Here is a 15,211-nt window from a genome sequence, read left to right as displayed (position 1 = left end):
CCTGGAAGGGAGATTGGAATAGCTGAGGCTCTCCAAGGGTGCTGTGTAGCTGATCCCCCATCCTGCTGACTTGGGAAGAAATTACATGGTACAAGGCAAATGGGACGAACCTAAAGTTCGGTATGGAGGGGAATAAGCAAGGAAGATTTGGCAGGTGTTTGTGGGATGGCTTGGCCCATGTTTACTGATTCTTCCCTGCAGGTATCACTATTCCCAGCTGTTTTATAGCTCCCCTACTCGCAACCCCAGGCAGATTCTGAGACCAAAAATAAACACAGCAGTATGGAAAGTTACTGGAGTGTGCATTTTGGTGGGGGAATTTGGGGCACGCCAGATTTTGTTAGACTGCAGCTCCTGTTAAGTTGTGGTGGATATATCAGACGACCCAGTGATTCTTCAAACAGCTCTTGCTTATTCACAGGCCAGGACAGAACTGAACTGAAGGGTTCAGTCAGCCTGCTTATGTAGAGCTCCAGTACAACGTTACTGTAACCACTTTCTAAAACTATCCAATCACTGAACGTCACTTTCGATCCCTTATTTGCATAACTATCTACAGTATCCCCCTGCTGGCCCAGGATGAGAACTTCAGTACATAACAGCTCCCATAATCCTTGACCTTTGGCCATGCTGGCTGGGACTGATGGAAACTGGAATCCTACCATATAGAGAAGGCACCAGGTTTCTCATGCCTGATTTTGCTAGTAGAGCCTGCTATAGGCTTCTGCATACCAGGTGCAGGGAAGAAACAGGGACAGGCAGTTGCCTTCCTAACATCTGTGGCTGAGATGGGGCTACCCAGAAGGATCTAAGTAGCTGTTCCATTTTATGGGTGCCCAGCAGCGTGCACCATGACATCATGATGTGACATTGCACCTGGATGCCATATTAATAAATAATAATAATAATAATAATAATAATAATAATAATAATAATAATAATTTTTTTATTTATATCCCGCCCTCCCCAGCCGAAGCCGGGCTCAGAGCGGCTAACAACAGTAGAAGTAGCACAGTTTACATAAAATCACAATCAATTAATTGAAATACATTCTAAAATCAGTTCATTCTAAAATCAATTCTGAATCAAATTAATGGCAACCATTGGGCTAGAGTTCTATGAGGATTACTGAAGGAGGGGGTCAGACTGTGCCTTGGCCAAAGGCCTGGTGGAACAGCTCTGTCTTGCAGGCTTGGCAGAAAGGTGTTAAGTCCCGCAGGGCCCTAGTCTCCACCAGACAGAGCGTTCCACCAGATTGGGGCCACAGCCGAAAAAGCCCTGGCTCTGGTTGGGGCCAACCTAACCTCCCTGTGGCCCAGGATCTCCAAGATGTTTTTATTTGAAGACCGTAAGGTCCTCCGTGGGACATACCAGAAGAGGCGGTCCCATAGGTACAAGGGTCCTAGGCCATGACGTCATTTGCCCTGCAGTGGCACCTGGGGCACCATCTCCAAGACCTTGCGAGCCTTCGAACACTACCCCCAGGCCCTGGACATGACTTCTGGTGCATCGCGAGGCACTGGAAGTTGTGTTGCAGGCCCTCCAGTGTGGGTGCTTGGGCCCCCAGGGGCCCCCAGGGCACCAGTGAGCTGTGCTTTCCAATTCACTCTTGCCTGCAGTAGTGACATGGCTTCTGCACCAACCACAGAGGAACATGAAGTTGCACTGTGTTGCACAGCCAGTTTGAATAGGTTTTTTGGGGGTCCTGGCATGGGAATTGCCTCCATGTGGCCAGGGTCCCAAGCTCTACTTGTTGCAGCTACCATGTGAGATGAGGGGAGATGTCATGACAGACATGGTCAGTTGGCAGGCATTGCGTGTACAAGGTCACAGGTTCAGTCCCAGCATATTTCCATGTAGGGGTTTGGAATGTTTCCTGAGCCTTTGCTGCAGATGATGATTGTTATGTACAGAAGTTCTCACCCTGGGCCAGCAGGGGGATACTGTAGATAGTTTTCACTCAGGTCCACATATGCAAATAGGGGATTGAAAATGACGTTCAGTGATTGGATAGTTACAGAAAGTGGTTACAGTTGCGTTGTAGTGGAGCTCTATATAAGCAGGCTGGCTGAACCCTTCAGTTCAGTTCTGTTCTGGCCTGTGAATAAACAAGAGCTGTTTGAAGAATCGCTGTGTCGTCTAATATGTTCACCCACAACTTAACAATTAGGATGATGATGATGATGATAAATTTATTATTTATACCCCACCCATCTGGCTGGGTTTCCCCAGCCACTCTGGGCGGCTTCCAACAGAATATTAAAATACAATAGTCTATTAAACATTAAAAGCTTCCCTAAACAGGGCTGCCTTCAGATGTCTTCTAAAAGTCTGGAAGTTGTTTTTCTCTTAATAATAAGGAGAATAAAGGATTTGTTGTTGCTATTCTCCCGCTGTGTAAGATAAGGCTGACTGTTCCATTCAGCCTTATTTTCCTTCCTATCTTAATTGACTGCCCAAACTTGTGCGACTCTGAAAAGCATCTAGGAGAGAGATGCATTATAACAGCCCGTTTGGTTTTGGTTTTTTATAAAAACGTACGGGAAATGGGGGAATCTGTATCTTGCTGCAGTTCTCATAGTGATGAAGTTTTTGCCCAGTCTCAGTTCCAATGCCTTACCAAGATTAAAATGATAATGTATCTTTCATCTTTGTTGGAAGCCGCCCAGAGTGGCTGGGGAGACCCAGCCAGATGGGCGGGGTACAAATAATAAATAATTATTATTATTATTATTATTATTATTATTATTATTATTACTTTGGATAAATATGAATCTGACAAAATTAATATATTCTCCTTTTTTTTTTCCTCCCCTTTTCTGATTTAGCCGGCCAGACACGTCCTTCTCCTGGTTTGTGAATCCTTTCAAGTGCTTTTTCTATCTCATCTGGAGAAATTACAAGAAATACATCATCATCGCACTATTCCTACTTATCCTGGTGGTTTTCTTAGTACTTTTCATTTACACCCTGCCTGGTGCCATCAGCCGTAGGATTGTTGTAGGGAGTTCTTAGAAGAGCTTTCTCTCTCCATTATGGCATGACCATGTAGAAAATAATAATCAATACATAAACTCAGCTTATTTTAACAATGCTCAGAATAACACGTCACCCTGTATTGTAGGATATTCAAGTGTAGTCCTAATAAGGGTGGGCAGATCTGTCAATTGTGCTTTCTCTTCGGTTCTCGTTTCTTCCATGACATTTCCTTATCAGCTGTGCAGAACTATGCCACTGACAGTAACATTTGGAAGTGAAATTCTGGGTTGAAAATTCAATGTAAATATTAGGAATGTCCGAGTTTTTGGATACAGTCCAGGACAACTGGTTTATTTTGCTGGAAGCCAATGAAATATCTGCAAATCTGATAGGTCTGCTGTGTTCCAGACCAGGGGTCCTTTGTGCTACTCCTGAGCTAAGCTCTGGCAGGTTGATGGTGATATTGGCAGCCCATGCCAAGCTTCAGTCAGATACCTTGTTGCTACAAATACATAGATGACACTTTTCTGGCTTATTCCAGAGGATCCAGGAGTCCATAGAAATTCAGGATGTTTGTGACTCTGATGTCAAAATCTGTATCTGAGTTGCTGAGTGTTATGTATTTGCATGGTTGCTTATGTTGTTGTGATTTCAGGTGGACTTAAGCACCAATAACTTTCTCAAGCTTGTAACTATTCCTTGCAATCCAGAGAATGCAGTCTGCATGTTGACAAGAAGAGGGCTATAAAAATCTGGATCGCTTGTACTATGTATGCAAAAATCTGCACGTGTTGTAATATTAATGGGGGGGAATCCAAAAACACGGTTCCGTTTCTGCAAATTCATGCACATCTACTTGCTCTGCAACATGCACATAACTCTTGTATTGCACTCGTAGTGTGTTTTGCATCATGGGTGCTTTGGTATAAATAATTAACTACTGTGTACATTAAATATGAAATAGCATTCAATGTATAAAAGATTATTTGCAATTACACTGTATTTGTGTTGTCTCTTTGTGTGCCCCCGCTGCCCCCAAATGTTGCTGCCACTACTGTTGTGTTTTATTCCCAACATGATTTTTTATTTTTTTTACAAAAACCAAAAGAAGCCAGCAGACCTTAAAAAGTGACGGCTCAAATCATTTCAGGAGAAATAACTGTATTGTGCCTGGAGGAACCCAAAATAATGCATGCTCACCAGTGACAAATGAAGGGAAATGAAAGCGCAGACAGAGCTAGTTTTTATTGGGAGCTGGAAGACAGGTGGAGAATTAATGGGGAGAGAAGAAAATTCAGAAATGCTTGCAGGGAACATCCACTGCAGATGCACTGCAAAAACTTTTGCACAACGCATGGGCCTTCGGTGCAAAAGATCGCAGCAAAGGTAGCGGCAGTTAAGTGGTAAAGCAAATGGGCAGAGTGCATGACAGGATGAGGCAGAATAACTTCCATAAGCAAAGTTATTTAGCTGGTTCTTACTGGCAAGCTAGAAAAAGGGACGTGGGTGGCGCTGTGGGTTAAACCACAGAGCTTAGGACTTGCCGATCAGAAGGTTAGTGGTTTGAATCCACGCGACGGGGTGAGCTCCCATTGCTCAATCCCTGCTCCTGCTAACCTCCAGTTTGAAAGCACGTCAAAGTGCAAGTAGATAAATAGGTACCGCTCTGGCAGGAAGGTAAATGGCGTTTTGGTGCGCTGCTCTGGTTCGCCAGAAGCGGCTTAGTCATGCTGGCCACATGGCCCAGAAGCTGTACGCCGGCTCCCTCGGCCAGTAAAGCGAGATGAGCGCCACAACCCCAGAGTCGGTCACGACTGGACCTAATGGTCAGGGATCCCTTTACAGGTAGGATATAAATGTCTCAATCTGGCAAAGCTAACTCAGATGCAAAGAGGGATGTTTTACTCTTGCCCATGAGAAAAGTCTATATAATTGTGATTCTTTCCTTTTATAGCTGGCAGCAGCAGCTCACTATGTGAATACAGTCATACCTTGGTTTTTGAACAGATTAGTTCTCAAAAGTTTTGGCTCCTGAACGCCGCAAACCTGGAAGTGACTGTTCTGGTTTGCGAACTATTTTTGGAAACTGAACGTCCGATGGGGCTTCCGCGGCTTCTGATTGGTCGCAGGAGCTTCCTGCAGCCAATCAGAAGCTGCACTTTGGTTTCTGAACAAACATGTGTACAGGAGATCACCAACATTTTTCAGCCCATGGGCGTATTTGCAAAGTCGGGAAACTGTTGAGGGCACAACACACACACACCCCACAACCTATTGGCAACAATGGAATGATTCTTCCAATATTAATTTCACCAATAGAAGGGATTTTAGGAGAGGCCTTTCTGTGGGGTGCACTGCAGTCAACACGAGGGTATGCAAACTTCACTGAAGTCTCTACGGCATCATGTAGGGGGGGAACACAACGCCACAAGTACTCAGACAACGGTCTCTGATATATGTCTTGAAATCATCTGTTTTTTACACATATCTTGAAGGAAGGAAGAAACTCTGGGAAAATGGATCTACAGGTCTTGAACCTTCCCATGTCTTTAGGTTCTTTTAATTACATTGTTAATTTATTTATAAATGTATTGATTTCCCACTGACGCGCTTGCCACCCTGGGCTCCTTTGGGAGGAAATGCAGGATAGAAATTTAATAGCATCACGTTTTCTCTTATTTATTCTATCTCAAACATGTTTATGCTTCGGTTCATAAGCAAACACTTAATGAGCCCAGCAGACCTTCAGGCAGCCTGCAAGATTAAACAATGAAGCAATTAAAATGAAAAGCCTGCCCTCTCTGGTTGCTGCCCAAGACACTGCTCCGCTTCCGTTCCACTTGGGGTTTGATGGCCATGTGAAGAGAAGCTGCCACTTTGCCCAAATTGCCACTGCACTGAGAGTCCTCTTGGATTCTCATACTTTTGTATAGAAAATTGCAAAAGGCTTTGATATCTCATACTGACACCCTTGAGTCTGATACATGTACTAGACTTCTTGCACTTCTAGCAATACTGATAGCCGCATGGAGAGAAGTGGTTGCTGGGCATCAAATTTAATAAATTTGATTAATAATAATAATAGGATTAGGAAATATAATCTCTTGTGGGTCAACAAAGGTGAATGGATCCTTTGGGCAAAGAACAGCTCAGGTTTTTTTGTTGAAATTGGGTGTTTTCATCTCCCACAGCGTTGCTTAATGGTTTGTTTTGTTTTCATATGAGCATTTCCACTGGGGATTTCTTTTAAATGGTTATTGTTTCCATCAAAATGGAGAATTCTTACATTCAGATTGCTGCTATAGAACACCAGGGAATAAGTCATCACCATTGATCATTGCCTCTGCTGAGATACTATCCCGCAGTAGGGAAAATTTGCTGGCAGGGCTAAAAGGCAATGATCCGCAGCACCTCACTGTGTGATGGTGGATTTTTATCAGTTGTATATAGTTAGGGCTAAACCACACTTCTGAAGCTGAGGCTCCAATACTTTGGCCACCTCATGAGAAGAGAAGACTCCCTGGAAAAGACCCTGAAGTTGGGAAAGATGGAGGGCCCAAGGAGAAGGGGACGACAGAGGACGAGATGGTTGGACAGTGTTCTCGAAGCTACCAGCATGAGTTTGACCAAACTGCGGGAGGCAGTGGAAGACAGAAGTGCCTGGCGTGCTCTGGCCCATGGGGTCACGAAGAGTCGCACACGACTAAATGACTAAACAACAACAACAACAAAACCACACTTACCTTTTGCCTCAGTCTTTACAGGTATAGGAACGCACTTAAAAGCGCCTCATCCAAACATGGGTTTTTTTCATTTTAGCTCAGAACTACCCCCTCAAAAGCCTGCTCTTTAGTGCTTAATCGGAGCAAATTTGGGTTCCCCATGGATTGTCATTTTTTTCAAACGAGCTTTAAAAACAGAGCAGAAAAGAGGGGGCTCAGACATGGCGAAAGACTTCCTTAGGGGTATTCAAGGAACCCAAGTCTTGATTTAGTAAAAGCAGGAAGTGGCGCCATATTGAATGGTCGGAGAGGGGGCATAGATCTAAGAAATGGGCTAAAGGGATGCACAGTTCTGAACTTCCAGCAACACTCTGAAACACTGTACCGAAGGGAAGGTCCCATAGGAATTCGGGACTCTGCATGAAAAAATGAGAAGTCGCGGTTGCTTAAGGGTTTTCGTGACAGTCCTGGCATTTCCTGGGCAATTGGAGACTATGGATTTGGAACTTCCATACCTACCATGCACTGTCCTGTATATGTTTGTCTAATCCTTGTTAAAGTTGTATGAACTAGATTGTTGTAGGTCCTGGGCCACCGTTTCCTATCCTAGCCTGATCCATAGGCCAAACAAATTACACCAGTGCTCTCTTTCCCAAAAAGCTGATTCAGCCCTGCAAGAATATATAAGCTTCAGAAGTGGCTCTAAAATCTTTCACAATACCAATAATCACAATAATCAATAATCACGTAGAGCGGACATCTTGTCAGGGCCTGCTGATGTGGGCCTCAGCTCTTTCACCTTGTGGAGGGGCAAACATGATCTAGCAGTGAAATCAGATGTGCACAGCAACAACTTATTCCATTTGCAATCACACTAAAAAAAATTGCTAACTATCATAAAGTCAGATCTGGGGGTACGCAGGGGTACGCATATCCCTAAACACTTTGTGAATCTTTGTACTTTTGTCCATTTACTGTATTTATTTTGCCCGATTTGAACTATAAAATGGTGGTTTTCTTGAGTCAAAATGAGAGCACCCCTAAACACTTTTTAAAGAAAAAAAGCAGTGGTCAGGTCTAATGAAAAGAAGCAAGGGAAATGGTCTTGAGTGGAACGCTTTGATTCTTTGGCAAGTTGTGCCAAGTAATATCATCAAGTGGAGCATATAGTTTCATCAGCTATCTTGGCTGTGCGGAGCCGCTGCTCACCATGAATCAGCACTGGCAGGATTGGCAGCAACAGAACCAGATATCTCCTGTGCTTATGATAATATTTTAGCCTCTTCCTTTAGCAAAGTTTCCTTTTGAAATGCTAAAGTTTTATTTATTTATGTTAACTTTGCTCGCGTTAAATGTGCATTCTGTAGCCGACCCTCTTTGTAAAATGTTTTATTTTGAAATCTTTACGATAATATTTTAGTTTCCTGTTACTTGTGTTGCTTTGAGTATATACTTTCTTCAGGAATGTTTTACTCTGAATAGTTTTATTCGACGTTTCAATGTGTTCTAAACCACTTCAATTTTTATTTTGCTTAAAAATATGAAGCAGTATAGAAATGAAATTAACAACAACAACAACAACAGTCTCATTTGCAGTCAAAACAAAATGCAGAATCCTGCCCCACAAATTCAGTTTGGTCTTTCTTTTTTTCCTTCCTTCCTTCCTTCCTTCCTTCCTTCCTTCCTTCCTTCCTTCCTTCCTTCCTTCCTTCCTTCCTCCCTCCCTCCCTCCCTCCCTCCCTCCCTCCCTCCCTCCCTCCCTTTTCATTTCTTGCAGATTGTGCTGTTTGCTAGCACCGTCAACACCTTGAACAATTTTGTCCCCCGCTGTGCGAAATTTGTCACACTCCATATTTCCCTGTCACGGATTCTGTCCCTTGGGCAGGCAGCCTTCTCAAGCCATTTGCCCAACTCTTCCCCCTTCCTCCTCCTTTCCTACGGAGCACATTTCCTGAGTGCGGCCAGAGAAGCTTTCCATCTTCTCCGAGCTCCTGTCAACAGATCTTACGACTGTTTGACGATAAGTGGAAAGAGTTCTTTTAAAAATAGACAAAGCTAGACAGATGGCTGGTATCAAGCCAGAACCTGCGTAAAAAGGTCTTGTTCGGTTACTGTTTATAATGTAGCAACAACTGAATAGGTTGATAGCAGCAGGGAAGGTGGTCGGGGAAAATGTCTTGTTGATGAAAGACTTGGAAGTTGGCCATTCCCCCCCCAAAAAAATTTTTTATTAATTTTCCACATTTATCACAAATGACATAACAAAGAAACACAAAACACACAACAAAGAATACACATTACAATACAATAAAATTAAACACAAAAAGAAATTATTTCTTCTAATACCTAATTCTCATAACTTGGTTATCTGACTTCCTCAAATCCTAACTGAATTTCATTGTATCCCCTTGTAACAGTTTTCCAAAATCCTCTTTCTAATAAAATTAACTCCTTCAATTTACTATCTTCTTTTCTTTTCTTATTAGTCTAAATCCATATTACTTTACAACTCAATCTTATTCTAATCCTAAGACTAATTGATACTTTCAAGTGACTTCTAATTATCTTATAATTTAGTTAGATAATCTTTAAATTTCTTCCAATCTTCATGGTGTTCCTCTTCTTTCTGATTGCAGATTCTTCTAGTCAGGTCAGCCAGCTCCAAAAAGTCCAACATCTTCACCTGCCATTCTTCTACAGTTGGTATTTCTTGAGATTTCCAGTTTTTAGCTAATAGCAGTCTTGCCGCTGTAGTGGCATACAAAAATAATCTAACATCTTTTGGGGGCAATTCCAATCCTATTATTCCAAGTAAAAAGGCTTCTGGTTTCTTAACAAATGTGTTTTTCAACATTTTTTTTCAATTCATTATAAATCTTTCCCCAAAAGTCCTTAACCTTGGGACACGTCCACCACATATGATAAAAGGTGCCTTCTTTTTCTTTACACTTCTAACATAGATTAACATTCGTGTGGTAAATCTTTGCTAATTTTACCGGGGTGGAAGTTGGCCATTTTTTTTATAGAGACGAGTTATTGGTTCACAGGGTTGTTGTGACGATAAGTCCAAATGCTGCAGTGCAGTTCTTCAACCAACTCACAGTAAGACCTGGGGAATGGACTTCCTTGGAAGGTGGTGGACTCTCCTTCATTCGAGGTTTTTAAACAAGGTTGGATGGCCATCTCTCAAGGATTCTTTAACTGCATGGCGGGTTGGGCTAGATGACCGGCAGAGTCCCTTCCAACTACAGTTCTATGATTCCATGAAATAGCTTACAAAAAAAATTATACAGGTAACTTGCAACCTGTGCACATTTAACCTGTGCACATTCAACTTTATGTGCTTGAAGAACTGTGAGGGGAGAGACTCCATCAGGCAAGGCCTCCTTCCACCTGCCTTCCCCACCCTCTGGCCCTGGGTCTCCTCATAAGGAAGCTGTGCCTGGAGGAAGAACTGTGAGGGGAGAGACTCCATCAGGCCAGGCCTCCTTCCACCTGCCTTGCCCCACTCTCCGCTTCTCAATGTGTATTGTATTGTTTTATGTACTGTAGCTTGCTGTTGTTTTATTGATTACAGCTTAGATATTCTTGTAACTGTTGAATGGATTTCTGTTTAACTTTTATATGTTCGTATTATTATTTTATACTATTCTAATGATTGTTGAATGTTATTTTTTGGATGGAGGTTGCCTATTTTAAACTTATGTTTTATTATCACATTTTTGTGTTGCATTAGATTGTTGTAAGGTGTACATTTTTTGTTTCTTCAGCTTGTAAACTGCCTTGAGTATTGTAAGATAGAAAGGCGATGTACAATTTTTTTTAAAAAAAGAATGATGATGTGCTTGGCAAACAATAATAATAATTTTAAAAGGGGGGAGGGTAGCATCCAGGAAAAAAGACTATGGCAATCCTACCCTCCATTGAACTCAATGTGTTTGGATTATATGCTAATTTTGGCTTCAGGCACTATCCTGCATAAGCTGAGAGTCGCCCGTATATGCATATATTAGGCAAAAGTGCGCAAGTGCATGACATCATGAAAATTGTGTGCAGAGTACATTACATTACAGGAAATTGCTTGCAATTTTCCCTTCATTTTATTTAAAAACATTTATGAATAGCTTAAGGTCACGTTTAGTTTGACGCTTGGTGTCTGGGAGGAAAGCAAGCGAGCAGGCAGGTGGTCAGAGTTTAGGAAGTGAACATCCTGTTGGAACAGGGCATGCCATTTTAAGGGGTGAAAAAAATGCAAAATTCTTCAGTGAGGGGTCTAAAATATGTTTTTAGGTGTGAGGAATTCAAATCTTCTATTGTGACTGGATCACTTTTAGCGTGGTAAGCCTATGTTTGATCAAGAAGCACATAAACTGCTTTTGGAAAACCGATTAAATTTAATTTTCCCTTCTGAAAAGTCAGATAATGCTAAATATTACTACTACAACAACTTCAAATACTTGGCCATCATTTTTAATGCTTCCTATGCAATTTTACAAACACATTTTTCTCACCAAGCAAAACTAAATCATATTAATTTCGCCAAAATACCTTTTGAATTCCCAGCTTTTTGGAATTCGAAAGTTGAAAAATTCAACATGCCTTAAGAGTGCGTAGGTCCTGCAGTGGTTTAGGGAGCAGCGTCAGGAGACAGGAGGGCATGCCTTTTGGGGTTTTCAAAAAGAAAAAGATTCTCCAGACGGCTGCAACTTCACATAACTCCATCTTTCTCTTTCTCTGCATCAATCATGCCATGGATTTATGTCTGCCGGTCTTGCCTACTGGGGTTTATTATTAATTGTCTCCACAGAAGCAGCTGCATGTCATGGAGGTACGGGGGGGGGGCTTTTGCTTAATTCCTCCTGTGGAACCCGCAGCGAGGTTCTGCGATTTCAGTTTTTAAAAACAGTTCTCTTCCAAGAGGTCAGCTAGACTTGTGTGACAAATCTCCACCCCCATCGTTCAGCCCAGACACTGAGATCCAGCGCCGAAGGCCTTCTGGTGGTTCCCTCATTGTGAGAAGTGAGGTTACAGGGAACCAGACAGAGGGCCTTCTCAGTAGTGGCACCCGCCCTGTGGAATGCCCTCCCTTCAGATGTGGAGGAAATAAGCAGCTACAGTGGTACAGTGGTACCTCGGGTTAAGTACTTAATTCGTTCCGGAAGTTCGTTCTTAACCTGAAACTGTTCTTAACCTGAAGCACCACTTTAGCTAATGGGGCCTCCCGCTGCCGCCGTGCTGCCGGAGCACGATTTCTGTTCTCATCCTGAAGCAAAGTTCTTAACCTGAAGCACTATTTCTGGGTTAGCGGAGTATGTAACCTGAAGCGTATGTAACCCAAGGTACCACTGTATCTTTAAAAGACATCTGAAGGCAGCCCTGTTCAGGGAAGTTTTTAATATTTATTGCTGCATTGTTTTTAACACTCGATTGGGAGCCACCCAGAGTGGCTGGGGAAACTCAGCCAGATGGGCGGGGTATAAATAATAAATTACTACTACTACTACTACTACTACTATTTTTATTAATTCTTGTTGTTGTTGTTGTTTCACACATGTGTTTTACCTGAGCACCTGCAGAACAATTTCTATAGGAAAAGGAAGGAACAAGCATTTCCCTTGGGACAGGCAGATAAACAACAGTGGTCTCATCACTCAACCAAGGGCCCCAACTCAGGGCATCTTATCTAGGGGGGTCCCCTCAAAACCTGCAGAGGCCACAAGTTCTTCTTGATCTTCCGGTTGTAACAAATGCTGTAGACAGCACCTCTGCCAGCAGGTGGCGATGTCTCTTTATCATATTGCAATTTTCTGAAGCACGTCAATAAAAATTATCATTACCAAAAAAAAAAATGGGGGGGGGGACAGCAGCCATTGTTTCACAGCTACCTCACATGGCGCTACAGCACTGTCGCTGGAGCCGAAAGCGATTGCAACTTTGCATGTGGACAGGGGTCACTTCAAAATGGCCCCTTGAGAGCTTGATGGAAAGAGTCTAAGAGACCCTTTGCCTGCCTACTTTATAAATGACGCCCAAATATCAATAAATGTATCTTACCGCTTACTAAGCTTATGGTACTGAGGAAGTTTCTTAGGTAGCACCAAGTGCTACACATAATCTCCATTTGGCCTGGTGGTTGGTAAATCTGTCCAGTTTCCCTCAGTTTCTCATTTTCCTGATCTCCATAAATTCTCTACATTTCCCCATCATTTATGGGTTTGGTGCTTTTAAGCCCTCATGAAAATTCATCAGCGTTTTAGTGCAAATTTCTCCTAACATACATATCTTTGTATGCAATTTTGCCTTATATACACAATTTGGCAAAGCGATTTTCCCTTATAGCATGCACATTTTTGCATGCTGTTTTCATGAATATATGCACTTTTCTACACATTACTTGTTGGTGATCTGCATCAGAAAATTTCAAAGGATGGCTGTGCTTCAGTTCCGAAAGTGTGCATTAACTAGGTTGTCCTAGTTAATTGGCTCCACATCAGGGGAGCCAACTTAAATAAAATATTGGGGGGAGGCCAGGTAAGCCCTGCCTCACATATTCAATTGCATGATGTGGTGTACACACACCATTTGAATGGCAATGCCCATCAATTTTGGGGGAGCTCAGCCCCCTCAAATATTTTATGGGGTGCCAAATCCCCCTTAGCCCTTAGGAGTTGGTTCCTATGCTCCTCGCTCCTCATTCAGGTTGCTGCAAACTTCTCAAAGTCAATCTAGTCTATGTGATGGCTAGGAATTCACACTCCATTGCCCAGTAAGTGTTTCATTTTCATTGAGAGTCTGCTTTTTAATGCAAAATCGAACGGGTTCACAGAGGGGCTGAAACCATAAAGCCAAGCAAGCAGAAGTGATACCTTGTTCCTGTCAGTTTGCATTTCTTAGTACTGAAAGTATTGATCTGATCTGTAGAGATCTTTCCTATTCTAATAAATTCAAGAGGGTTCTGAAAGAACAAGCAGAAGGTTTGTGATATTTGGGTTATTCCTTCAGAGAAGCTGAGTACAGGTGGCTTAAACTAGTTCTCTTATCTCTTTCTATCAAGGTCATGCTGACTATAAGAGTAAGGCCAGAAGGAGCCTGGGTTTCACACTTTCTCTTTCTATCTCTCTTCCGTCTGGTGTGGTGTTCTGGATATAGTGTTAAGGTTTAGACTTATTACAAGTTACTATAAGTTTAAGTTAAGTCAGCTGCAACTGGATTTCTTATGGACTTTGCCAATCCTGAATGTATCGGATTTGTGACCATTATGCTCATTTGTCTTCAGTAGCAGTAAAGGTCTGCTGGATGAAATACAGTGGTACCTCGGGTTGCAGATGCTTCAGGTTACAGATGCTTCAGGTTACAGACTCTGCTAACCCAGAAATAGTACCTCAGGTTAAGAACTTTGCTTCAGGATGAGAAAAGAAATTGCACGCCGGCAGCGGCAGTAGGAGGCCCCATTAGCTAAAGTGGTACCTCAGGTTAAGAACAGTTTCAGGTTAAGAATGGACCTCCAGAACTAATTAAGTTCTTAACACGAGGTACCACTGTATAAATCTTTTTTCTTTTTTTTTTAATCCTGCAACGTGTTTAAGTTTTCACTCTACTATTTATACATTGGAATCTACTCTGGATCAATACTGAGCAGAATTACATAGCAGTTCCATCAATATGAGCCAAAGGAAAGCCAGGGGAGCCAGTGTGGTGTAGTGGTTAAGAGTGGTGGACTCGTAATCTGGTGAACTGGGTTCGCTTCCCTGCTCCTCCACATGCAGCTGCTGGGTGACCTTGGGCTAGTCACACTTCTCTGAAGTCTCTCAGCCCCACTCACCTCACAGAGTGTTTGTTGTGGGGGAGGAAGGGAAAGGAGAATGTTAGCCGCTTTGAGACTCCTTAGGGTAGTGATAAAGCGGGATATCAGATCCAAACTCCTCCTCCTCCTCCTCCTCCTCTTCTCTTCTTATATACTGAAGACCTTCTTCCTCTTTCAAGACTTTTAAGCAGAGCTCTTTCCCAGTCTGCATCTTTACTGCCATTCTAGTCCAGCAACTGGCTCTCATTGCAGCCAAACAAGATGCCTGTGGGAAACCCTCAAGTGGTACCTGAGCTCAACAGCCCTCTCCCCTCCTGCAGTTTCCAGCAACTGGCATTCAGAAGCATTGCTTCCTCCAACCATGGAGGTAGGGAAGAGCCATCATTGAATCCAAGGAATTTTGAAGGCAGTAAAAGGGATTTCCATTAGACCAATGAGATTTCTCTGAGAGGGCCTGCAGGTCCCCAATGTGCAGAGGCAAATCATTTCCCAGTGGCGCCGGGAATTTTGATGTCGCATTTAGTAACAAGCGCTCAAAAGCGAAAGGCACATTTCTGTAATCTCTTGACACGGCATGAATATACATTATTGAAGGCTTTCCGATGGCTTCTGTGTTCCTTCCCTGTAACTGCTCTAGACAGCTCCTGCATAGTTTTAATCTGCGGTGTTGCTTTCCTTAATTTATGAAGTGCACGTGTCGTACTCC

The 15,211-nt window shown here is 42.7% G+C and overlaps 1 protein-coding gene across 2 annotated transcripts in view; it reads left to right on the top strand.

Annotated features, from left to right (window-relative positions):
- The window catches only part of FER1L6 (fer-1 like family member 6), a 117,278-nt gene extending 113,304 nt beyond the window's left edge, over positions 1 to 3,974 (top strand). For both annotated transcript variants that reach the window (XM_081918630.1, XM_081918629.1), the window contains exon 41: positions 2,829 to 3,974. In XM_081918630.1, the coding sequence (XP_081774756.1) occupies positions 2,829 to 3,015 (187 nt within the window). In that variant the 3' untranslated portion in view covers positions 3,016 to 3,974. The remainder of the gene's footprint in view (positions 1 to 2,828) is intronic.
- The last annotated feature ends 11,237 nt before the right edge of the window (positions 3,975 to 15,211 follow it).

The sequence above is a fragment of the Podarcis melisellensis genome, assembly GCF_964234715.1.
Source record: "Podarcis melisellensis genome assembly, chromosome: 7".
NCBI lineage: Eukaryota > Metazoa > Chordata > Lepidosauria > Squamata > Lacertidae > Podarcis > Podarcis melisellensis.
This window is presented reverse-complemented; position numbering and strand designations above follow the sequence as displayed.